This window comes from Bactrocera dorsalis, chromosome 2, assembly GCF_023373825.1.
Source record: "Bactrocera dorsalis isolate Fly_Bdor chromosome 2, ASM2337382v1, whole genome shotgun sequence".
Taxonomy (NCBI): domain Eukaryota; kingdom Metazoa; phylum Arthropoda; class Insecta; order Diptera; family Tephritidae; genus Bactrocera; species Bactrocera dorsalis.
In genome coordinates, this window is record NC_064304.1 from 6,688,140 (window position 1) to 6,716,118 (window position 27,979).

Sequence of the window (27,979 nt, forward strand, 5' to 3'; positions counted from 1 at the left end):
ACTTACAAAATCGTTTTGCTCTCCCCACCGCATTGCAGCACAAGGATATAGACTTCGAGTTTGACTACCAGTTGGAGTTTATCAGCGAGACCCATGAACAGCAGCAGCAACAACAACAACAACATAACTCAGTGAACATCAACACTACTTCCTCTGTCGGCAATCCTGCGAAGCGTCTAAAGCACGAATGAGTAAGTGCCGCGGTAGAACTGCAGAGCGTACACCGAACGACACCGAGCAGTATTCAATGTAACGATGTTGGCGTGCTGCAGGCAAAGTTTGCCGAGTATCTTTGCTTGTTGGCATCCTTATAGTGGTAGTAGCACTAGTTGTAGTCCATAAAAGATAGCCATAGCCATAGCTGCAAGAAACGCCATTGAAGCACCAAATATATACATACATATATATGTAATAATGCAAAAGAATATATATAATATTATATATGCATGCGCGTGCGCGAGAACTTGCATTATACGAGTATGTGTTAGCAAAGGAAAACATTTCCAAGCATTTAAGCATTTAAATAATACAGACATACAAATTAAGCAAGTAATATTTAATTTTTAAGTTTTTTTTAACGCATGTTTATTTGAATAGAAGGCAAGTAATTTGTAATTGCCACCAAATAGTGTTAAGCCGTCCATACATAAAGAAAATGCCGACACCCCAATTGTGCGCCTCTAGCGTATGTGCTTGTGGGTGTTTATTGATTGTAAAGTTGTTTTTCGAAGAATTGGTACAATACAATACGTAAAAATATACTATGAAAATAATTATCATGTTTAGGTGTCATATACATAATATATGTATGCTTGTATGTATAGTTGTTGCTTTTTATGCCTTTGCATATATATAAAAATATATATATGTTTATATATGTATAAAATATCATCTAGTGTCAGTTTTGTAAGGTTTCACGAAGTATGAACGCCATTGTTTCCCGGCGGAAAGTGAAAATTCCACTACTTGGAACTTCTGCCGCTCCAGAAATAATATTCCTAAGAAGAAGAAGCGAACCGGCATCTAAAATTAACTATACGCTTTGGCTTGTAAGCACTTTTTTACGTTGTGGATAAAGGACACAATGTGAAACGAATGAAATGATAACTAAAATTACTTTGTTTTTGTACAAAAACTGTAATCTTTCAAAAATTGGAATCACTTTTTATTAGGTTTTTAACTTCTTCCAACTTTATCGCCAGTCAATTTCGCACTTAAAAACTTTGAAGTGCCAGCTCAGTAATACAAAATATATTCTAAAATCGCCATAAGAAGGAATATCTTCAATTTCGCTCCCATTAGCGAAGATTTTTGCTCAAATAGCGTAAAAAGTATTTAAATATAGTATGACTTTAATTTGGATATATTTTTTAGCATTTAAATTTTATTTTTTATCGCACAAATATCTATATTTGAGTATCTCAGTACAATATTTTTGTTCTTAGAAGTTTCACTAAAAATTTTTGAAAACTAAATACCTTGTAAGAGGTTCAAACAGCCATCAAATTTAGTTAATTAGCAAATTGTAGGAGTTATAGAAAAATCGGAATAAATTTTTCATTTTAAGGTTATGTTATTAAATCAACTTACCTACATGTTTCTTATTTTCTAATCAAATTTAAAAAATTATGTATAAAAGATATGGGTATCAAAATGTGTATCTAATTAATTGACCGTTATTTCGAAGCCCATGCTTCAAAAGCCGCACTGAAATATCATTATAAAAAATAAATTTTGCCTTGGCTATATTAAATTTGCTTATATTCTAATATATACATTTATATAAATGATCAGCGTGACGAGCTGAGTCGGTTTTGCCATGTCGCATATACACGATTTAGTCTCTCGAACTGAAAACACGTCATTTTCTCTCCAAGAAGCTGCTCAGTTTTAACGCCGATATCGAACCACTATAGCATATAGCTGCAAACAAAATTACGGATCAAAATCTTACACAAAAAACTTTGCTATTTGAAAAGATATATTCACGATCCTAGCCTTTTATTGCTCAAGGCAACGCTACAATGTCCGAATAGTTTTTTTTAGATCAGAACACTATAGCATATAGCTTTTATACAAACTAACCAACCATACTTATTTTATTTGTGAGAAATATTCTATCTTCGGTGTAACCGGAAGTTTTTTTCCGTTTGAAATTCCCAACGCCATTCCAACATAAATAGGATTTTTACTTAAAGATTCAAAAACCTTTGATAAGGTGATGCCTATTTGCTTAAGAGGTTAGACCAGTTTAAGAATTACACAAAAATTCCAAATATGTTTTAAAAAACAATTTAGATTTCTAAAAATATTAATAAATTATTAGAAAAGTTGTGTCCAACCCACTGTAGTGTCGAGACGTTTGGGTTGAACAGCTTCAGCACCTAGAATTTGAAACGCAGGCGCCATTTTGTATACCGTCAATACAACACATAAAGCCTTTCAGAAATTTAAATCCTTTTTCTTTATTCCAAAAATTATAAATGAAAAAAATTTACCTTTTTTCAAAGTTCTAGATTGGTTTAACCCCATAATAGGCCATAACAGTTTGCAGAACTATATTAAAATTATATAATATTGAACACGAATTCAAAATTCATGAGTATTTTAGATGTTCATTTACCAGTTTGCTAGTCATAAACGTGTTAATAAACTGCTTTTATTTTAGAAATTTTTTTTTTCAAAATGTTCACATGCATCACCTAGCATTAAAAAGCATTGCGTAGTTTATAAATAAAATTATTTTCGACTGCAGCACTTATTGTGGGTAATTTAAATAAATGTAAATTAGAAGTTTTTATAAAAATAAAAATATATACATACATATATATTATAACAGTAATATATTTAATAATAAAATTTCTTTACAACGCATACAATGTTTCATGTACAAATATGAATCGAGTATTTTTATAAGATGATTAATACCAAACAGCACAAAGGAATATAAAACTATATTGTTCTGCATAGTCAATAATTTCGTAATTGCTCAAAGAACTCTATGAATGTAATTGTTATATGTATATTTTATAGTAAACGCAATAAACATTCCAATGCTCAAACCTTCATTGTATTAAATATATATATGTGTATGTGTACTTATAAACATACATATTTACCTATATCGTATACATATAAATATCGGTACAAAATGTGGCGCAATTCGTTTTGACTACAGCGAAAAAAATTCAGAATTGGTTGTTAAAATTAAGCAAATATGCTACAAACTATATTTTTAAGCAATGTGAAAATATACTAACTATAAAACCTTATAAAAAATAACAATTTTGGAAATCAAATTATTTACTATGACTCTAAATATATGTAATGCAAAATAAAGAACTATCAAATATATCTGTGGATTTCATTTTTTCTTATACGATACGCAAGGAAACAGTTATCGAATTAGTCAATTTGTATATAAACATCAGTGAACTGAACCTTTTGCCGGACTGGTGCATTGAAACCATGGTTAAGTCCTTTAAGTTCGACCCATCTCGTTCGATGTTCCAGAGTTTATAAGGATTTTCAATGTTGAACGAAAATATATTAGTGGCACTCACTGACGGTCCTGAGCGATAGTAAAACAACTTCGTGCAGGTGGCTCATTCACTCCTACCAACAAGAATAATAACATCCAAACAGTGATAAGAATCGCATTAGAGAGACGACAATGGGCCTCAACATCTCCAATCGCTCAAAACACTACCATAGAAACACACTTTTGATAAAAAGAACTAAGACCAGATAATGTGATGGAAATTATTAGTTAATGTTTGTATTCAAAATGTCTCCTTTTTCGTTTCGTTCACACGGCAGTTGATTCTGCCTAGCCGGAAAGGAAACGGAATTACAGATAACTATGTGAAAGCCGTCTCCTTCCCAATACCCAATATTTGCTATTTTCTTAAGGCAAATGCTACTTCTAGCGTGAGTTAAAACGCTCAACCGATCGTTTTTGAACAGAAACACGAAGCTATTTTGCAATGATACCGCGAATGTCATACATTGTCTTAAATGATCATACTGATATACTGATCAATTCTACAGTAATTCCATATATAGGCTTATCCAAGTAGGGTACTTTTTTCAATAGCTTGGACAGATCACGCGTAAGTCGGTTCAAGCTGTCATAGTATTTTTGTTCAGTATTACTTGGCATTTGAACATGGAAAACCCTACGCCTGAACATCGTTTAAAAATCGTTCCAGTTCTATAAAGAATGTGTTTCGCGGGCTTAGTTCAACTTATGGTCGACATAATTGGCCTACGGAGCGCACTATTTGCAACACTATTATACGTCTTGAGACCCAGCATTCATTATTGGAATAATATCGACCGAATAGACCACGTCCAGCACGCAGTGAAGAAAAAAGCATAGCAGCCATATCTGAGAGTGTACACGAAGACCGTGGATAGTCGATTCGGACTAACGCATTTTACGAGGGCTGTCCGATAAATAACCGACCTCAACGTGAAGCTAGCGGCACATCTGAAAAAAAAGTTTCTACTTCAAATTGTGCATATTATAATAGCTACTCGCCAAAATTTCAGAAATTTATCTTGCGCAATTATCTGTTGACAGTCGTTTTTGTGAGTCTATTTCGGTGATTTCCCCAAAATGGAAAAAATTTAATATCGAGCTGTAATTAAATTTTTATTTTTGAAAGGCAATACGCCTTCACAAATCAAAGATGAGTTGGACTCTGTGTATGGTGACTCTGCACCATCGTTTACCTCCGTAAAATTTTGGGCAGCTGAATTTAAACGTGGTCGCAGGAGCTTGGAAGATGATGAACGTCCTGGGCGTCCAAAACTGTAACCACTAACGATAACATCGCTAAAGTTCATCAATTGGTACTAGACGACCGCCGGATTAAAGTTAGGGAAATAGCTGAGATTATGAAGATGTCAAAAGAAACTGTTTGTCACATATTAAACCAAGATTTGGGCATGAAAAAGCTGTCCGCAAGTTGGGTGCCGCGTTTGCTTACGCTAGACCACAAACGTGCGCGCATGAACATTTCCAGCGCTCTGTTGGCTCAGTTTAGAGGCAATAAGACCGAGACTGTAGACGAAACTTGGATTCATCATTATACGCCCGAAACAAAAAACCAATCTAAACAGTGGATTGAAAAGGGGGAACCAGCGCCAAAAAACCTAAAGCCGTGTATTCGGCTGGGAAAGTGATGGCGAGTGTTTTTTGGGACAGCCATGGAATTATTTTTATCGACTATCTTGAAAAAGGAAAAACTATAACAGGAGCATACTACGCATCATTATTGGACAAGCTAAAGGAAGAAATTTCGAAAAATCGGCCACATTTGCAAAAAAAGAAAGTCTTGTTCCACCAAAACAACGCACCATCTCACACCTCAACAGTCGCCATGGCGAAAATCCACGAATTGCGGTTCGAACTGCTTGACCATCCACCTTATTCACCGCATCTAGCACCAAGCGACTTTTTTTTGTTTCCTCAACTTAAAACTGCGCTCGGCGGAAAGAGATTTTCCTCAAATGAGGAGGCAATCTCTTTCGTGAACTCGTATTTTGCAGACAAAGACGCCAAGTACTATTTGGAAGGGTTGCAGAGATGGGAGCATCGCTGGGAGAAGTGTGTGGAGTTACAAGGAGACTATCACCCCTATCATGCATTTCGATTACGTTCCCGCTCTACGCTCCGCCGGAGTCGAAATTAGGTATCATGCGTTACGATTGGATTGAAAGAAGAAGAGGAAGAGCTATAACTCTTTCGAAATCAGCTGTTTGCTTTGAAATATGTGAAACTGGAACATAACAAAGCAAAAATACACAAATTACTGCTGTTCAAAGAAAATAGATAAAAGTAAAATTTTTATATTGTTATTATTTTTATTAAACGTAACTATGGAATCTTTATCCGCGGCGATATTACTGGTTGAGGAGGAGAGCAGCGCATCTCAGAATGCTGGGATGAGAATTGAAAGGAGAAGATTACGAGATATGTGCGATCCCTTCCAGATGAATGACGGGCTGTAAGTAATTGCACGTGAAAGTAGACATTTTTCTTACAATTTGTTTACTTATTTAGATTCAGAAAAACTTTCGTCTGAATAAGGACGCATGTCCTAGATACGTTTGCGGAAGAAACGAAATTTGATGCTACCTCTTTCCAAAAAGCCTGCACATCTTCCTTAGGACGCTGGTGGAAACCGTTGGCTATATCTAGCTTACTCTCCATCATATCTGCCAATTTTCCATATTGCTCTGGTGTTGTTGTTTTTGACCTGAAAGCATATCAAAAAACATCACTAAAACTGGAAATATCGTGTGTTTTACAACTCTTAAATACAAGTTTTACTTACATTTTTAGAAAATTAAAAAAAAATCACGCAAATATTAAAATTTTCTCAGCAAAATAAAAACACAAAAAGTTCTCCGCCAACAAAATTGCAACTTAGCAAAACGGAGCTACGATCGAAATGCATGATAGGCAGAATTGTAAATTTCGAAGTAGAACTGAACGGGAACGGAACGCATGATACCAAAGTCGCCAAACGGAGAAAATTTCAATCCAAGTCGAAATGCGTGATAGGGGTGTATGTAGAAAAATAAAAAAAAAAAATTGAAAAAGTCGCGTTCATCATGGTTAGGTCGGTTATTTATCGGACAGCCCTCGTACATCATCTCTTAGCTCTATGAGCTCTTAAAAAGTTCCATGAAGATCCGACGTTTTCGAGCCAAATTTTGTTCAGCGATGTGGCCAATTTCTGGCTAAATAAGTATGTAAACAAACAAAGTTGCCGCATTCGGGACAAAGAGCAATCTGAACAAATTCAGAAACTACCATTTCATAAAAAAAAACTGATTAGTGTTGTTTGTGGACTGGAGGAATCATCGTCCATATTTCTTAAAAAATAATGACGATGAGAACGTAGCCGTCAATGGCGACCATGGCCATGATAACTAACTATTACTACTATTACTAAATTAAATTGAACCCCGTGATCTCGACGACATTTGGTTTCAACAAGACACTTCCCACACATCACATCAGTCGAATGGATTTATTGAGAGAATACTTCAGTGAGCAGACAATTTCACTTTTTGGGCCCATCGATTGGCCACCAATACTCTGTGATATCACACCGTTAGACTTTTCCCTGTGGATACATGTTGAAAGAGATAATAAACAATAAACTTGAAGTTTCTTTGTTTAAAAAGTAGGGAACCTCGTAATGGATCATCCTTTAATATGAACCCATTCATTAAACCTATGTCCAAGAAATAGTCAAATATTATGGTTCCCATATTTTGTATTTATATGCGAAGTCCATTTCAACCTATATGTATATCAACTCCATTAAATAAACTCCTCTTCTTTTGTGTGAGTTAGACTCATGACATCGGTTAAATACCATTTGATGGTAATACTTGTGGTCCTCAAGCTTCTTCTCTATCTTCTTTATCCATTATTGACCTTTGTTGTGTTCGATTTATCTTGCTTACAGACAACTTAGGACGTTTTCTCAGTCTGATTAGTAGCCATCTGTTCCGGTTAAAATAATGAATTTTGCTTAAAAACCAGTATTGATTAAGTTTAGAACTTAACTGACAGAAGGCTGCTAACCAGACATTGAAGACATTGAAAAAACGGCTCTTAATTACATTCATAAACGATGAAGAAGATCCCTCGAATCCAATATAAATGTCTACTGGGTCCATCAGAGCTTTAATTTCAGAATCACTCTTGGCAAGAAGCTTGAGTTTTTAGCTATTCCAACTATTAATTCTTTGAATAAATAATTTTTTCACCGCTTTTGCCTAAATAATAAATTTTAATTTTTTTTAATATAATAAGATTTGAATGATGCACATCGATAGACAGTAAGTAATATACTTGTATGTATGTAAATAAAACAATGACTGGCTTTTCATATTTTTTTTATTTGTTTTATATAGTTTTTAAATTTCTTTTTTTTTTGTTTTTGTTTTCATTGTATATACTTTAAATAATAAGTTTTAACAATTTTATAAAAATTAGCTTCCTTTCTAATCTATTATTTTTGTTGTGTATTTGAGATATAAAAATTCATTCATTTACAAAAAAGGAAACATTCGCGCCCATATTCAAACCACAACGAATTGCGTTTGCACATACAAATTCGCATTTGCCTTACTACACTCTACTTACCTAAGTGTGATATAAAAATAAGAATGCTATTACAAACTTACAAACTAACATTACGGTCTATAGTTAAACGCACGCTGACATTCAACATCACTCATGACATTTCATATCATTCATATGTATATATATAGTATACCTATATATATGTCTATGTGTATAAATATTTTTCAACACACGCGTAAAAATGCATTTGCATACAATAGTCTGAATATATCCAAATTCTCCGATTTCATTACATACATACAAACATGTTGATATAGATATATATACATGTGTGCTATAGTAAATGACTTTAAATGCGATTACGTGTGGAAACGTAAAAATTATAATAAAGATTTAGCCAGAACTATGTATTCCGTCACTGAATGTTAGGTTTCTTCTTTTGCTCCTGTTTTTAATATAAATTAAATTTGTACTATTTCATTTAAGTTTGATGACGGCAATTTAATTTAAAATGAAAAAATATAATAATAAACTTCTTGTTCTTGTACTTTTGTCATTTTGGGCATTCGGCAAACCGGATCACTGCTTCAAGAAAAAATAAAAAAAAAAACGTTTTCATTAAATGCGATTACAAATGCAAAGAGTAAACGAATTATCGAGTTTTGGTGTAGTTGTCGTTGATATAACTAAAATAAAGTTATACAGTTACAGTATGTATCTACTTTAGTTGAAACCTTAACGCTAATATTTACAAAATATTTTAATAAGTTGAGGTTATGTTACTATTTATTTTTGTATATATTCTAATGATTTTTTTGTTCAATTGACTGTTTGAATGAGGTAAGTAAAACACCCACCGCGTCATATCTACATTACTATGAATTAAATATATGGATATATGTATATGCTATTGTATGAACGTAGTTCCGCACATTAAAAAAATGTTTGCAGATTTGTTTTTTTTTTATATTTTCAGTTGAATATATGTACTTAAATACTGACCTGGCAAGATTGGCTTTACATATGTATTTATGACTTAATAAGCTACATTTTATTTAGAATCTATAAAAGGTAATGGTGTGAGGAATGACTTGAAATGCAACTGTACACAGACTATATACCAGAGCCGTTCAATAAGTTATTTCCAATGAAATAAAACATATTTCTATTGTCCAAAAGTGCATACGCCCAAAAAACGTATGATAACTGCATTTCACAATTTCACATTGTTTTTGGTTGGTCAAAATTTGGGCTCTTGAGCCGATTAACAACTAAATTATATTATATAAATCGTCCATTAAGTATACGAAAGTCCCACAAACTTGAAACATTTGTTTCTCCCTTTTCTTTAAAATGTATGTACAAGTGCAGCAGGTACAAAAATAATATTATTTTCATTATTATAGAGACTTTTCGCTCAGTCAAAACTTATTTGCGTTTATGTTTGTATTTTATTTACAACTTATAGTTTTGTATAATATAGATATATATATATTTTATAATCGCATAAGCGGTGTCTACGCCAATTAAGAAGAAGAAGTTTTGTACACAATCAAAACAAACGCCCGCATTCATTCCAACCTCCAAACAGTCAACTTTCCACCAAAGATTTTTTTTCAACAATGATTTCCTCTAAATAATGACATGTTTGTTTCTGAATGGCTAAGTGTCATGCAGTAAATTTGTTGGAAAAGCGTTACTCAGCCCGAAAAAATAGCAGAAAAGTGCACGGGTTGAAGGCGTAAGAGTTTACAGAGCTGCAGAGAGCAGCAGAGTAAAATTTTTGATAGCACTAGCTACTACCCTATATGGAAACCGATCTGTAAACAAGCTAAATCTGAAGCTTTGCTTTGGTTTATCTTAATAGTTTTGTATTGTGGAAGTAAAAATCTATTAATTGGTTCTCAAGTGCTGGTATGTTGTGACTATTAAAACAGATTCAAATGTTTCCTTACTTCTGCTGGTTTTCCGCTTCTTTTCTTTTTCGTTGCTTCACTCTTTGTGACAACAACTTCGCATTCTTCTGCTCCCTGGTAGCTAGCAGCTTTTAGCACTTCAGAAACAAACCTTATGTTTATTATTTAAAGATTATGTCTCAAATAAATTAAAATACTCATTTCCAAAAGTGGTTTCTTCGCATTTCATATGAGCACTCCACTATAAGCAAATAAACATTTTAAATCCTTACTGCCAGAGCTTGGCGGCGTTTGCTTCGATTGTGTTCCTAGCATTAAAATTTCAAAATTAGAAATCGTGCGTCTTTCGAAAATTGTCGAAAATCGTTTAAAAACAAAGCTTACTTAACAAAGAGATCAAGTTGGGAAAAGTAAATGAAGCGCTACAAAGTGGAGCATATTAATTTGTCAAGTTCATAAAATTTGATATGTGCCCAAAAGTGTGTTATAAAACTAATGTGTGTTAGAACTGAAATCTAAATTAAATTTCGTTGTCAGAAATTATAGAAATTTATATAAAGCGAACAAAAAATACATAAAAGAAAAAAAACTTCTGTTAAGTTTAAATTATTACAGTAGTTGTAAAATATTGGAAACTTTTTTAAACAAAAGTCATTATGCAATATGATTACTGTAATATTGGAATAGAACTTAGAACTACATGTATCGATTTCGAGCTCACGCGAATTCAATGAATATTTTGTATTTTTAATATGCACAGAGCGTGAGCTATAAAGCGAGCATGCGTAGCCTTGAAAATGCAATTATTTCACTGCTAAAATAACTTTCAATAATTGCATTTAGAGCAATATGTTCGAAACCATGCGTTTTCAACTTAACCTTTAATTCATTATGAACACATAAACACAATGCGGAGTCAACGCAACATTTTAAGCGTATTTGTAAGCAAATTTTCGTATTGTTAATATTATTAGTGAATTCGTTTTCAAAGCAAAAAATGTAGTTAATCAAAATAAAAACTGTGTTTGACACATACGATTTTAAAAACCTATTTGAAGGAAATTACTTCCTTCGCCGCTCGTGTGGTAGCATATTTGAAATATAACAAATTTGAAATATAACAAATTCGCTTTAAAAACGAATAGAACTAATGTCCCCTAACGGGGTTACAAGTACTGCCCGGGAAATATTATAATTTGTTCACTTTTGTTCGAAACATCACAAGTACTAAGCGCTTACGTTCATCGGCGTATACATTGTGTTACATATTGTTATACTAAATATATTCATATTATATTATTTAAAATGAATATTTCTTGGTTCTCACTATCCAGAGACGTGTTCTTTAGGAACAAATGCCTGAGTGGCTCTTTGTGTCGAATCATTTGTTTAAATTCTTGTTTTCTAAACAATTCGATTGACTAATTGTATTTTGCGACGATTATTTGATATGGCGCCATTGATCTGTGACAGGGTGGAGAGTGCGCCACTGACGCTGCCAATTGTGGTGCCGGTCGCTGTATTAATCGCCTGTATCGATGTTGTTTTGCTACCATTCCTTATCGTTTGCACAACAATATGCTGTGGCTGCACTTTATACTGTTTGATACTGTGTTGTTGTTGTATATGATTTGGTTTTTGCTGCTGTTTTTGCATTACCAGTTGTTGCTGTTGCTGCAGTTTGTGTTGTTGAATTTGCTTCTCCAGCTCACCGGCTGGGCCGATGGAGTAGTTTATATTGAGGCGGGCACGCTTTGGCGATTGCGCAGCAGCGTTCAAATCGGCAGGACTCAGTTCAATTATGTCGGATGTATTTACGGTTAAGTGCCGTTGCATTGTTTCTTTATCGTCTTCAATATCAATTGCATCGTAAATATCTTCGACCTGAAAAATGCAAAGAAAAGAAATTTGTTATTATTTGAACAAAATGTTGTTCGAAAAAAAAACGAAAACATAGAGTACAAATACAATACAACACAAGTACAAGTCGGCTATAAGCTAAGCAATAAATTGAACTAAAATCCAAGATCGGCTATAACCGCCTAAGCAGTCTCTATGCCAATAAAGAAGAAGAAAGTTTATGACTAGATGCTAGCCGATTCAATTTTCCTCGCATATCCTCGCTATATTTGAGCTCTATTTTTTTGATAGAAAGTGGTATAAAACGTTCTTTTCTATTTTTATTTGATAATGCGAGCACTTTTGACTTATGAAACTGTTTTTGAAAGACAACCATTATTGTTTGAACTTATTTTTGGTAAAAAAAAAATGTGTTGACAGGTTAAATGGTAGGAAAATAAGCTGCTTGAATAAGGTTTTGAAATATGAACATATGGTATTATATAGAATGTGTGTATTTGGCCAGAAAACTTGTAGGAACAGATGAACGGAGAATAATGGTCTCTCAAAAAGTAAAAAAAGTCAAATAGGTTAGAGCAAAAAATGAACAAGCAAACAGGCAGAAATGCATTCTTCATCAATTAGCTGTTATAATTGACTAACTATTTGTTCATTTTTGGTGCAAAGATATTTGTGCAAATCATTTGCTGACCGAACACGGTTACAACGAAAACAGTAGATAGTTGTGCTACTGAAGAAATTACTTTATTTATTTCATACGCATAGATCACAATACCTATAAGAAGAGAGATTACTTTAGAAGTTACCGAAAAAGTAAAACTTCCTACTGTACAGTAAAGCCGAAATAAGAGACAAGCGAAATATAACAAAAAAAATTTATAAAAAATGGCAAATGTACCTTCTGCTCACGCTCAAGCACTCTTTGCACCATCTTCTCCACTCTTTTTATTTTGTGTGTCTCCAAACTCACCTCTATATCAAAATCTCGATTTTGTTGCATGCCAACGACATCATCGCCAGCACCACAGATGCTCACATCACCCGGCTCGCTGAGTTCATCCGAATTATTTATCACTATACCGCTACTCATCATTTCGTCCTCCTCAATGTCCTCCTCGACAAACATATTATCCACAATGGTGTCGTCGAGTTCTTGCTCTTCCAAATCGGAAGTTTCCTCAATTTCCGATTGACTATCTAATTCGATATCTGAATCACCTGAGCTGCCATGTTTCATTTCACCCCTCTCTAATGCATCTAAATGATCCGGATGCACCATTGCGTTACGTATGCCCATGGGATCCTTACGCGACCATTTTTGCACTTCTTCGTCCATCTTCACAATGCGATCCGGATTCATTGCCCACAGGCAACCTTTGCGTTGATTGCCATTTGTCGCAGGTTTTTCAATCTTCTCGAAGCATTTATTCAATGAGAGGTTATGTCGCACACTATTCTTCCAGCCACTCGGCGCTGTGCGAAAATATGGAAAATGCTCACACATAAAGCTATATATCTCTGATACGGGCAAGGAACCACTGCGAGAATTTTTTAACGCCATGGCTATGAGACAAGAGTATGAATATGCAGGCTTCGGAAACTCAGACTCCACTGGCGCCACTTTGATGCGCTGTTGTAACGGTTTTACGGATATTGTTGTAATAGTTGTAGTGCTGGCAGAGGATGATGATGCATTGGCTGAACTACTGTTCGCTGTGATTGGTACGAGACCTGCGGTAAAACTGCCACCACTGGAACCGGTCGACGGTGACGAGTGCGATGAGGATGAAGACGACGACGGTGAACCGATCGAATTGCTCGTGTTCTGCATGAGTGGCGAGTGTACGGATGCAATGCTTTTTGGTGTAAAACTGGAGTTTTGTACATTTCGGCCCACCAACTTTGTGACGTGTTGTTGACCACCGCCAATGCTACCGTTTACATTCACAACACTTATATTTTGTAACGGACTGGAGTCACGTTCTCGCTTGAGCATAATCGTGTTGTTGGATACGCCTGATTGTCCATTTTGCATAGTTTTCGCACTAGATTGCTGCTTCAATTTATTGTAAGCGATGCTGTTGGCAAAAGTTAGACCACCAATACCGGGCGCCAGTTTAATGGTATTCGTTGTCGTGCTATTCAGCATGCCATTTGAGTTTAGCAAACTACTACTTATGTTACTGTTTCCACTACTAGTGCTTTTTGTGGTGCCATTAGCAGTCTGCTTAGCGTTCACATTTCCTCCACCACTGTTACTTGTGGCACTCATTCTGTTCTCATCAGTCGTTGTGGTGGTCAGCTTGCGCAACTCGATGCCTAAATCCTTTTTGATCGTATCCACCGCACTTGAATTCTTGCGCTGGAGCGCTGAATTCGTCGCCAGTGTGGCCGGCGCTGTAGTGGCGGCTGTCACTGTCGATGAAATCGCCACTATCTGCTTTGGTATGTGTGAATAAAGCTGCTCGTTGCGCATCGCACCGGCGCTAACTTTTAATTGGGCAGGTGAAAATGTTAAATGTGATTTGGTTTCGTTTACGTTCGGTGACGCGGGTGGTGGAGAACATACGGAATTCTGTAAACTATTCGCATTTAAATTTACTTTCGGCGATTTATGTAGCAATGATGAGGATACATATGGCATTACGGACACCGGATCCACACAAGCACCCAAATCGACAAAGTAATCGTTCGATGATGACCATGACGGCCCTGAGATGTTTCCCAGCCAAGAGGAAAAGCTGTTTGTGGAGGAAGATAACCCAGCAGCGTTTAAATTACTACCACTACTGTTGTGTATGGAAGAAATTGCGTCGATAGCGTGATCAAAAGAGGACGGCAGATCGTTGACCAGGGAAGCGAGTTCATTGCTTCCCCCCACTACACTCGAAATCTCGCTGCGAATGTCGACATCCAACATGTCCTGTAACGAGTCTGAGATGTATAGATCCAATGTCGGTCGCGATGTTTCCTTAAAAAAAAAAAGAGAAATTAAATTAGTCTAAGTTAGAGTTGAAAATAAAAATGTTGAAGTAGTAAAAGTAATACAGTCCAAAACAACACTGACAGCACCACGAGCCTTTCTGACCTGTTAATGTTGTTGTTGCTGTAGCTGAAGAATTCGGCCGAGTTTACAGTACTTGGCCGGATAAAAAATCCGGGTCCGTTCCGGTTATATACATATGTATTATATGTAGACCCTGTTTTGGAAATGGTGAACAGAGTTGTGCGCTTAATAGATTGTCCTTAATAAGCACTCGAAAATGCTGGGACCGTCCGTTAAATAAAGGTTTAAACACACATACATTTGAATATATATGAATGTATGTATGAATATAGTGTTAATAATTCAGAGTGCGATAAAATATATTGTCATAATCCCATTTTGTCCAACCTTTTTTTTTGTTCTTTACAATTATACCCGGGCCCCAAATTTCTCCCTACGGCCTGCCAAAATCAAACCATTATCTATTTTTGAAGTTCTAGTATAAAATATACACACATATTGTACCTACGTATACATTTGGTATGAATAAAAAATATCACATGGAAACATGTTTCAACAGATTTACATGGAAACCAGGCAATCAGAAAACGCGACGAAGTAAAGAGGAAAGCGTAAAACACGAAGAAATTTACTAGGCGCATTTTCCATTTCAGACACTCACACTTTAATATAATAAAATGCCGTGTTCTGAGCTGATAAACAATACCAACAACAGCAAACCTATGAACCTATGCCAATACGGAAAAACTTCCAACCAGCGTCTTGCCCAGATAATGAGCAAATCACACAAAAAGACATCAACATTCTAACAATTCTAAATACTTTTCATTTTTATACCTGCACAAATACACACTCGCATACATAGTTACCAGTAGATACACACACAATGTGCAAGCAACCGCTTGTATGTATCTAGATTCTAGAAGTATAAAATTTCGCAGAAGTTTGTTCATGTTTTTTTGTGCCTGCTTTGCCAGGCGGTTACAAGGGTGCCTCTGAGCCGTTGTGAATTTACCAAGTTTTATGTATGTATGTTTTTTACTCAAAGTTATCGCCTGGGAAGACATACGAGCACACAGCAAGCAAGAAGATACGTCTGTATGTATGAATGTATATCGTAAAAAAGACAACACCGCTTGAACTTGTATAAAAAACAAGGTACCTAAGCAGAAACTGAAGTTAAAATAATATCTTGGCAACCAACAATGCATGAATAATCAAACATAAACACACACTTGGGCACGAAATCACAAAATTACATACAACCATTGGCTTACCATTCGTGACACACATGTGCACAATTATAGGATTTTTTCCCGCGCAACGAGAAATCATTAACACATGCATTGATAGATGTAATATGTAAACAAAAGTTTTACGAATACAAATAGACGCAAGGAAACTCCAATTTTAGCACACAACGTTAAAAAGTTGATAAAAAGAAAAATAAACAAACGCAACGAAAATTGAAAGGAAAAGAATGATCGCAATGTTAAAGAACCCCAGGTGGAAAGTGTTAGCATTGTGTATAGCTGCATTGAAAATAAAAATTTAACAAAATTTATGGGATTGGATAGAGGTGTGGGTCTGAGGATGGTACAACTATACAAAAGGATGACGCTATTCGGACGCTACAGACTTCAGACAGGTACTGACCGCCATTCACAGTGGAGCCATTAACACCTTCACCGACTCCCTTCCCGTGAATGGCGTTCTTGGAGTCAAAGCACCACCTATTGCAGATGAAGAGCTCCAGTTGCCGCGAGAAACGCGAGTGACCCTAGCGCAACTTCGTTCTGGGTATTGTAGCAGGTTAAACTCCTACTTATCCAGAATCGACCCCGACATATCCAATATATGTCCTGCATGCAACGAGTCTCCGCATGACACTGGCCACCTCTTTGCATGCCCCACAAACCCAACTCATCTAACACCTTCCTCCCTTTGGTCCGACCCCGTCGAAACAGCACGTTTCCTGGGCCTACCGTTAGATGACCTCGACGACAACACAGTTGACCCTTACCACCCTAACGGGGATTAGCATATCCGTTAAAACAACAACAACAACAACAAAAGGATGAGTTAGATCAGGAGGAGCACAGTTCATGTTTGATGCAAGGATTCCTCTACTTTCGCGCTGTAGCTCATTGTTTGTATATACATATGTACATATGTATGTGTACGTATTTTCCTTTGGTAAAAATGTTGAAAATTATATAATTTTTACAAATGCTCTCTTCGTTTCTTTTTACCTTATTTCCCAGTTAATGAGCATACATATAAGCAGCTGTTAAGGAGGTAACATATATTTCATTCATCTTTTTCTCATTGGGACTAATAATGATTGTAACAGTTATAAATATTTATAGAATCAGTAAACAAAATGTGCCTTTAAGCCAAGACCGAACTGGTTTCTTATAAACTCTGTTATCGCACCAGCAGAAAATGTGCAATACACTATATATTTATATATTTCTGCATATTCATATATATATAAGTACAAACATACGTATGTAAAGTAATATTTTTAATAAATATTTACACATGTACTTATGTACCTATTATATTCATCATTCAGAACTCGCTATCTGTGCTCATTCATTTGAGATTCTTATCAACAGTCCGACAAGTGGAAAATATATTTTGGGGTTGTAAGATGATGCTTCGTAAGAGGCTCCTTTGAACTTATTACAATGTCAACGATTATATACGAGTATAAGGTCACTCAAATATTCTATGGGTACAAATAAAAATTGTTCTTCTTCTTTATTGGCGTAGACACCGCTTGCGCGATTATAGCCGAGTTAACAACAGCGCGCCAGTCGTTTCTTCTTTGCGCTACGTGGTGACAATTGGATATTCCAAGCGGAGCCAGGTCCTTCCAACGGAGTGGAGGTCTTCCTCTTCCGCTGCTTCCCCGGCGGGTACTTTCAAATTTCGTGAAGCTTTTCTACACAGATACTCTATGTATAGATAAAAATTGTACGACCACAAAATTGCTTGTTAGAAATGAATATACATAGATAGGCCAGGATGGCTCCTATTGCCTATGACAGCATTTGTAGTTCATATCAATAAAATTATTGATGAATATTCAGGAAACATATTCAGAGCAATTAGACACCACCGACAGTTTGAGGTTCTCTAAAATTGTTTTTGGTGAAGCTTTCTTCCAGGAGCTATTAACCCATGTTGTGAAGATACCAAATGAACGCTTTTAATAGATAATCCCAAACAAATAAACGCAAAATCTTTAAAGTGCTTTATTTGCTTAAAATGCATTACTAATTATTTTATCAAATGTCTACATTTCAAGATTTTCTGAATAAAACTTAAAACATTAAATTTGAGAATGAAAATTTGTATGTTTCTTGCTAGTTAACTTGATGTCTATTCCGCTTTGCTATCATTTGGACTATGTAGAAAAAAACTGCTTAGAAAAGCGCAGTTGCAGCGTATACATATGTATATGTACATATGTACATATGTATGCAGTTATGTCTCCAAAAACATGATAAAAACAAAAACGTGAATATTATGAAAATGACTTCAAAGTATGACGCTGAAAAAATAAAAAAAAAAAGCAAAATAAGAAATACAAGTGTAAGCAGCAAGAGCAGAATAAAAGAAGAACAACAAAATACTATTTGAGAACGGGGGTGAGAGGAATAACGACAGCACTGTTCTTTTGCATGTCGACTTTGTACTACAGATGGGCGCCCACCAAAACAAACAACTGCTCTCCAATGAGTACAATGCACGGTCACTATGCTAAAGATACATACATATGTACGTATGTGTGTAGGTTTTCGCCGTGTCAGCAGCCAAGTCGCTGTCGCAACTTAACGTTACCCATGCATTTTCTTCTCAAGACTTTTTACCCTTTCTTGTCAAGCAAAAAAAGGAAAAGGTTGATCAAAGCATTCCATAGTGAAGTATGACACTAATTCATAAACATACACACAAACATACATGCATATACATTCATGCATTAAAGCATCTCTTATCTCCACACTCTGCTCAAAAATGTTAGACTAAACGATTTTTTTTCAATTGCTGCTTGTTTAGGAATATTTGCATCTGTGCATGTGTATGTAGGTATGTGCTTATGCAGTGCTGACAAGCAACATATCGCCTGTCGATAAGGCTGATACATTTTCCCGCGCAACTTTTTATTTCATTTTTTTTTCGATTTAGGTTGGATGCATTTGTGAACGAACTTAATTGTTTATGTGAATTTTTGCACATGACCAACTTTTCTAGAATTCTTTCAGACATGTCTTATATTCTTTCGACGGTGCATGCCATGGGTGAATGCATTAGCAAATAATAGCTAATTCATGCATACATAATACCATGTTCAGACCGAAAATTTCAAAGATTAGATTACATTTAAGCATTTCATAATCCAACAGTGTTCTCACTGCCGTTAGAAAGATCAAAAAACAGCTGTTATTGTCATTCATGAATTCACATCGCTTAATATTTATCAAAAGAAAAGATTGTCATATAGTATTTTGAAATAAAAGCCGTCTTTTTTTAATATTTTCCATATAATAGAAATAATGGATGCATTTTTTCATTTGCTTGGTCGATTTTCAGGTGAAATTAGATTCATTGCTTTAAAAAAAATGTGTTTGTTTACATTTTTTTCCCTTTGTAGTGTCCAAATCAGCTGTGATAATGTAACAGTTTTCCAGTGCTGACTAGTATTTTTCCAGTGCTGACAAGTATATTGCGCAAAATCAGAGTCGCACGGACAGATTTAGCGTGGATCAGTTTCAAATCATTTCAATGAAGTGATTTGGAACTGTCATTTTTGTATGGCGAAATCTTGATAAATTTTTAAGATTAGTGGGATAATACATTCAACAGCCGAAATCGTGTGATTAAGTGTCGGTCTGAACATAGTATAAGAATATATGTGGTAAGCGCATATGTAATTTGTAGCTGTCATAATTTAATGTTCAAATAAGCAAATAAAGCTTAAGTTTAGCATTAATTTTCACGGAGATTAAAAATACAATTATGACATTAATTCGTGATTTTTTGGTAGTCTTGAAATTGGGACGTAAAAATATGCTGAATTCCCGTCAAGCTTATCATGGAAAGCTTATTTATTTTTATAAATATTTTAAATATTTACTTCAATTATGTCAATTTTCAAACGCACCATCTTGAGACAACCTATATAAAATGTTTCAGCAACATTACTTGGCAATATTTCGATGTTCGAATATCCAAACACAACGCTCTTCTTTGTTTGCAATATCTCACATACTACATCTACAAAATGCTCTCTCATTTTATAGACACATGCATATGTATTTATCAATTAACAGATAGAATAACAGTGCGAAGAGAACGGCTGAGCCGGCAAAGGACAGAAGACCGACCGAACAAAACAATGTATGTTGCAACAACAGCGGATGAGAATGTTTACCGAGTCGTCATTTCCAACGATTCGTAGGTACACATGGCGCATTGATATGTTCGAGAGCGCATGTACAAATCTACCGGCAACCGTCTATGTTAGTTTGCATGTGCGACTGTGTGTTAGCACAATGAAACTGGGTACAGTTGCCGACAAAACACATTCACACAGCAGACTCAACCACTACTATTTTTCCAGACCGGTCGGTCGTCAACTTTTAATTCTGAGCCTGCAGAGCGTAGCGAATACAAATGGAGTTTCGCTCAAATAGAGTGTTGCCATCGGAGCAAAGTATTTACTACCCCCTATGTTGTCGTATATTGGTAGGATTTCGCATTTTTTTTTACATTTTAAAAGATAGAATTTTATCTACAACAAATAGAAATTGAATTATTTAAATTTATGAAAAATTAATAGCAGCAATATATGGGCAACTTATACATATGTATGTGCATATGTATATCGTTAGTTATTTCATAAAAAAATAATTTCACCGTGCAAAAACAATACTTTATAAATAAAACAAATATCGAAAAAGATCCGATTTTTCTAACAAAAATTTATTGGTAACATTTCGCAATCTTTTACAAATTACTCACAATTTATCCCTTTTTGCCCTAACCTTATAAAAGCGCCGTGTACAAATTTGACTGCTGTCAATATTGCTTTTTGAAGCGAAAAAATACAGTTGAAGCAAGAACTTGGCTTTATGACGAGTTTCCGAACACTTCCTCAACTGAACCTGTAACTCATATGCAAAATGGGTGCGGCGCGAGCTCACTTTTGACCGAAAACTACAAGTTGATGATTCGGAGCAGCGTTTGGAGATGTTCAAGCGCAATTAACCAAGTATTTGCGTCGATATGTGACAATGGATGAAACATGGATCCTTCATTTAACTCGGAAATTGTTGAATCGACAGTCATAAGAGTTTTTATACAGTAACTTAAAAAAGTACCTTCAACAGCGGACTATCACATACCGTTATTGGGCCGATTGAAGTGCAAATCTCCAAAAAATCACCATATTCGAAGAATAAGAATGTGTTGTTGCTGATGGCTATGAATTGGCATCACATTCATCGTATTCTCCAATTCTGGCTCCCATCGACTATTGCCTGAAGAAAAATTCGTCGAGGAAATGGTACAAAAAAGTTGGAGGGTCCCTATAATCAGTGTATGATTTTGAATAAAAAAATAATAATAATTACAGGATATAAAATTATTCCACTACCGCTTATTTGGTATACAATTAGTCATTTCGAAATTCCTCCTCTAACGTACTTTACAAATCAACCATATTTGCGCAATTTCTATCTAAATGGCAACTACGCTCTCATACACAACAGGCGCAATTCTCAACCCCAGCCAAAGAACAACTGTCATGGTTTATGCTACCAATTGCCGGCCGTGTACGCTGCTCTTCCAGCTGCCTTTGAACGATTAGCTGCTACCTTGTTCGTGTTATGAAAATGTCTAGCCAAATCGCCGTGTTTGTTACTTGTTCGAGAGGTATGTAGGTATGTGTGTATGTACGTATTAATGTTTTATTTTATACTTACTCACATAAGGCAAAACATTTGATGCGCCTGTTACTGCAACCCAAATAAGTTTACAAGCTTACATACATATAATTAATAAATACACACAATTTTCGTTCTCTCCCCTATCCAGTTGTCGGTCTCTTTGGAATCCTTTTCGGATTTTAATCGAAAATGTGTAGCCTGTTTCCTGTGTTGCAGCTGCTCTTTTATACTTACTTATAATTTAGTTTTGAGCTACAAACACATACATACATAAGTATCTACGTACAAACATGGATTTGTGTGGTATGTACAACCAACCGCCCTAATGTGTATTTTTTTGGCGCGCAGGACAATTAAAATGGGAGTAAAATTACAGTCTCTTATCAATGCCATATGCCAACAAGTAGTATGAATACAGAGCGAAATACATACGAACTTACATAGATATGTATGCACAAGTACATAGCCGTACGCATGTTAACTAAAAATAACACTGTGACCTTCCAGAATGCCACACAAAACGCTTTGTCTGAATGTTAACTCGATTACTCCCACTTCTTTCAGGGTCGTTGGACGAGGAGGCATATAAAGAGTTCAAATGCACATACATAACTTTATATGTGTATGTATATGCATATTTGCATGTAAAAAAAATCGATAACATTCATTTCGAAAGAGATACAGAAATGATAAGTTTCATATTTCAACAGGATACCATAAGTGCCAGAAGGAGCGTGCATTTGAACTTTTAGACGGACACGCATACAAAAGTATGTATGTATGCATGTGTGTAGGATATATTTGCAGAATTTAATAAAAATTTACTCAAAGTATAAATTAACTTATTTGTAAAATATTTATTTTTCGATTTTCATATGGTGAAAATAATTACAAACATTAAAATATTTTATTTATACACAAAAGTATTTTGTTGTTAATGGCGAACGATTTTTATGAATGTACACTCCTTGCTGCAATTTAAATTCACTTTTACCTCAAGGTCAGTTGAATTCATAACACAAAGCAAACTCGGAAAAATGTTTCAAGTACCTATTTATTTCTATATAATTTTATATTTTGGGTATTGCGAAATTAAAATTTGTTTATGCACTTTATTATTCATATAATTTGTTTGAGACTTTCTTCAAAATCTATATAATTGTATAAGGAAGGTTCTATTAAACACAAGGTCAAGGCATGGGTTCTGGGTAGTATAAATCAATTGAGTATTTGTGATTTGATTTATGAGTAGCGATTTTCCAAACCTTTGTTAAAATCTTTCACACGCTGCAAAGTTTCCAACAACTCGTAAGCATGACCCTGTAGACTTTCTTCCCCAGGTAGAAAATTTTAAGGAAACAATCACCTCATAGAAGGACCTTAAAATACAGTAGTTAGGGACATAATTGTGCGCATCTGTGAATAGACAAACATATTTATATGTATACGCATAGCTATATGGGATTACTAACCTATACCATCATTCAGCTGTCGCAAAAGCAAAAAAAAACTACAATTTACCGAATGCCAACAGTATAAAGAAATCAAAATGCAATTTTACACAATTCTGTAAAACAACCCCAAGATACATGACTTGACAAACACAGGATCTTAAAGAATGTGGCCCACATTAAAATTGAAATCCGTAATTGTGACACAAGCAATAAAATATGCAGAGAACATAATGGTTAATGTCTGCTCTTATTATGCATATCCTACATTGGGTAATAATTTAATTTCTTAATGGGCGCAAAAATGTTATTTCCGGAATACTTGAAGTAATCAATTCCATTTTAGATTATGTACTTATGTTTGTACAGATGTATTTCTATTGTCACACCTATAGTAGGTGTGCCGGAGTATACGGTAGAGGATAATTTTGGAGGGAAATTCTTTTAATATTCAGATTTCTACCGCAGAACTACTATTTGTGGGTTTAAAATATACAATTGTAACTATGCGTAGTAAAATACTTCCGAATGATAAAAATTGCTTTGAAAATAAAAAAAGAACGTTAACTAAGTTTGCATAGAAGCTCCAACAAAAAAAGAAGCTCCCTTCAAAAAAAAAAAAAAAAAAAGTTCTGAATATTTATCTATTAGTTTCTTTGATAGCTTTATGTTATAATGCTCCGATCTGAACATTTTTTCGGAAATTTTACCGAATTTCGTAAAGATATCTCGTCAAATGACAAAAAGTTTTCCATATAATGGCAAGGTTTTGATCATTTAGTTTGTTTAGCAAAACTACATGCTAGAGTAGAGAGATATCGGTTCCGCCAAATGAGCAGGTTCTTGGAGAGAAAAGAACGTGTTTAAAATTTTAGATTGATATTTCAGAAATCGAAGGTTTCGTTTCGTTTAGTTGGCGTATACAAATTTCTATTTTATAGAGTATCCCATGTTTCCTTCTGTGTGTTCCAAACTTGGTAGCAAACTTATACCTGTTAATGGTATAAAAACGGTAACTGTTGACATCGCTGAAAGCAGTCTAAGACAAAGATAATTTAGAACCTGCCTTTGTGTGCACGTCTCTTCATTTCCTTTTATTTTTAACTTCTTTATTTAGCCCAAAACTTTTGGATTTCGTTTTCATGCGCTCCCACGCCATCGATTTTGCATTGTAGTTTACAAAATGCCAAAAATTTTGGTTTCGACTACATATGTACATATGTATGTACTTATTACGTTTTTTTTGTTTTCATTATAATGTTAAAAATATGAAATAAATAAATAAAAGTACTAAGAAATTGCAAAAAAAAGTTTATTTTAAAAGTACATACATATAATACCCTTGTAAAAGTACCGACAATAACTTACATATTTATGTACATACAGACGTGCAGTGCATATACACAAGCACGTAAACATACTTACATATGTATATATGAACCAAAGTACATACATACATAAATGAGTTTCTAAATAGTCAGACTATGTATGTATGTAAATATGTATCAGTCGTAATGAGCAGGAAATCGAAGCGATAGCAAATTTACTCACATGTGTATGTACATACATACAGCGATCAATTTACAAGCTTTTTTCTTAATTTTTTAAATAGATATTACATAATTTATTTGCATGCATATGCTACACCATGTATTACGAAGATAATGCAATGCTTAATTCCATATACATACATACAAACATACTATAAGTACGTCCGTATGTTTGCCTGTATGTGTAATGTGCAAAATATAAGTGCAATAAACTTTTCATTGTAGTGAAGCTCCAAAATTTTAATTACAGCAGGGAATATTGTCAGGTATAAACCATATTATATACTTTAGTACATACAGTGACACTCAACTCACTTAAGAAATAAAGTAGAATTAAGCGAAAAAGAACCAAACATTGCGAAACGGTGTAAACCCGAAACGCCGCAAAAATAAAACAAAAAGCAATACCCAGATATGAGCTAACAGTATACAATTCCCACACTGCAATAAAACTGAGTTGCTTTTACGTGTTGGCCAAAAGTATGCTGTTGTTGGCACTCACAAAAGTTTCCGTTGAGCGCTTTGTGTGGCAGATCCCTCTCTGATTATTCCATGTATGAGTTAGTTGATAAAAGAGACAGATAATTCAGCACTTTAAGCTCAAAAAGCGGAGAGTGGATCCTACAATTGCACAAGCGCTCAGACATCGGTTAAAGAGGGGAATAGCACATACCCAATAAACACATACATCTTAATTTGTTATAAAATATTGTTGGATAAAATGCGCAAATGAGTTTGTGCCGTTACGAGAGCTAACATGCAAAAAATCGCCATTCAGCAACCAAATGAGCAAAATAGTGAAATTTATTGAGGAACAACGGCGAGTGGTGATGTATACAAGAATACAATATGATAGAGGATCCGTTCCATTCCACATACTCGGCATACATATGTATGTATGTATATACACATACTTCCTATTTTAGCGAAGTGCCAACATATCACAAGTCAATATTTGGCGCAATATCCGCAGACATATTTTCTTATTTCGTATTTACTTATATTAATACGTGAAAATGAATTATCAGTTCATCCATAGCAGTAAATAGTCTGGTTAGTCATCGGTCAATTAAGTTCTGTTGAACTTAACCAAGAGTCCTTTTTTCGGTAAAGAATCTTTTTTTAACTAGAACTTAACTGATAAATTGGTGCTAAGCAGACATTGAGACAACGGCTCTAAGTATATTTAAAGTTGTATCTGCAAAATTAACAATTAAATACAAGAAATCATTCAAATATTGCAAAGATCTTTAGTCCCGAGAAATGTTATTTGCATACATGTAAAAATCTCGTTATGTTAGTTAACATCGTGAATGCGCACACTATGTTACATACATTCTATATAATAAATGCATTCAATTTAGTGTTGTTTGTTATCGCAACGATACCATAATGAAATCAAAAGGTTTACATATGCATAAATTAATTTCTTTTAATCTACATAAAGACATGTACAAAACTTACTCATTTGTAGACACAGAGTAACTTAATTTTACATTCATTATGGTGAGAAAATTCAAACTTCTCTCAAAATTTACATTTATCTGCTCGTGAAGAAAATTCGCGATTCTCTCTCAGTAAAGAGATGAGAACACAAATGACATTAACACAAAAAACCGGCCGGCAGCAGTGCAAAAGCACACAAAAAACACGAAAATTAAACAAAAACAAAATAAACTTGACGAAAATGCACTGAAGCAGCGATTCAGCGCCGACGGCGATAACTTTAGTGTAGCAGAGACCCCACATGTGCTGATGCTTGCTAACAGCTTGTTTACTCCCGAAAAGACAGGGGCGGCAGAAAGAGTATGGTAAACAATCGATAATTGTATACGGGCAGTCGCTGCTAGCTTTTGCAGCAAAAAATGAGCGCCGAACGTAAACCATTGCGAACAAATGTGAATGGTAAAATAATAGAAACAAAAAGTCGGCAGCAATAGTAAAAGCCAAATAAACAGAACAAAATAACGGAGCGACGAACGCAAACAATAAGCAAAGGGGAGAAGAAATGTTGGAACAATTAAATATTAAATAAAGTAAACTTGACACAAGCAATTTGGAGGAAAAACAAAAGAAACCTTTTGAAATATTGCAAAATTTTTCATTGAGAAAAAATAGCTATTTCGGCAATACCACTTAAAAAATGAAGAAAGAAATATGGATGTGTTGAAACCAAAAGAGTTAATACTTACAGCGTACTTATTAAGGATTGCATCGTGGTAGCCACTTGAATAATCCTCCAGCTCGAACATTTTTAAAGTTTCTATCAAACACCGATTTGCCGCTTTTTTGTATTTTGCTTTATGTTGCAATTTACTTAAATCAACAACTCCACTATTTAGTTGTTCTTAACAAATATGTGACGTTCCGTAAGAACGTATGTACATTTAACGGAACCGTTTACATGACGAGGGGGCCGGTGGAGCTGGTGCTAAACAAAAGAACACAATCGCAACTTCACACTCACAGAAACGTATTGGCATGTACAATTGTTTTACTACTTAAGCTTATTCGCATTGTCTTTTTCGCCACATTCGTACATTGCCTTCACATATATTTGTCCAATTTGATTTTCTTTACTGCGCTCAAAGTCGTACTTAATCACAGCTTGCCATTATTTAACATTTTCCTTTGTGTTATGTGGATATTATTTGATTAATTCGCATCTTAAATTCTAACTTCATAAAAGTGCAAAATAATTTTATGTGTCTTAATTGCCAATTCGGTTATGAGCAGTTCTTACATCGCCTTGCGATATTAGCGAATAATATATACACAATAACATTTTTCACATGGGCTTTTGGTAGGCCCTAAACCGTTTCTTGTGTTTTTCAAAAATTAAGCGGGCTCTTCGTATATCTTCCGTTTCTTTTCCTGCTTCTCCACGCACATTCGTCTCACTGTTTTTCGTTCCAAATTCGCAGCCGGCCGGTCAAGCAGTCGTTGGGCACAAAATCCAATCACACTGAAAATATCCAAACGTAACGAACAACTTGTAGAAAAGCGCGCACTTCCTCACTGAGCACACAAAATCAACTGAGAGCATCGCTGAGAAGAAATTTCGTATCAACCGACAGCGCTGCGCGCGGAGCAGGTAGCGTCGATAGCAGCTCTGCGCGCAGC

General features: G+C 35.0%; 2 protein-coding genes across 4 annotated transcripts in view; one reads left to right on the forward strand and one right to left on the reverse strand.

The window, feature by feature from the left end:
• LOC105227524 (DNA-binding protein RFX2) overlaps nucleotides 1-3,354 on the forward strand; it is a 38,098-nt gene extending 34,744 nt beyond the window's left edge. Inside the window, exon 12 of the mRNA XM_049447526.1 lies at nucleotides 39-3,354. Coding sequence (XP_049303483.1) covers nucleotides 39-191 — 153 coding nt within the window. The 3' untranslated portion in view covers nucleotides 192-3,354. The remainder of the gene's footprint in view (nucleotides 1-38) is intronic.
• Nucleotides 3,355-5,846: 2,492 nt separating this feature from the next.
• Nucleotides 5,847-27,962, reverse strand: LOC105227015 (serine-rich adhesin for platelets). Of its 3 annotated transcripts, XR_007422027.1 has the most exons (5): nucleotides 27,049-27,962; nucleotides 12,788-14,860; nucleotides 6,345-11,913; nucleotides 6,146-6,266; nucleotides 5,847-6,012 (listed from the first exon to the last, which is right to left on the reverse strand). XR_007422027.1 is itself a non-coding variant. In XM_011206160.4 (3 exons), exons 1-3 carry the CDS (start codon nucleotides 27,106-27,108, stop codon nucleotides 11,434-11,436), a joined length of 2,541 nt encoding a protein of 846 aa, XP_011204462.2. In that variant the 5' UTR covers nucleotides 27,109-27,926; the 3' UTR covers nucleotides 9,652-11,433. The 3 variants fall into 3 exon arrangements, 1 of the variants encoding a protein (XP_011204462.2); XR_007422026.1 differs by having other exon boundaries at nucleotides 6,146-11,913; XM_011206160.4 differs by lacking the exons at nucleotides 5,847-6,012; nucleotides 6,146-6,266 and having other exon boundaries at nucleotides 9,652-11,913; nucleotides 12,860-14,860; nucleotides 27,049-27,926.
• Between the last annotated feature and the right edge of the window lie 17 nt (nucleotides 27,963-27,979).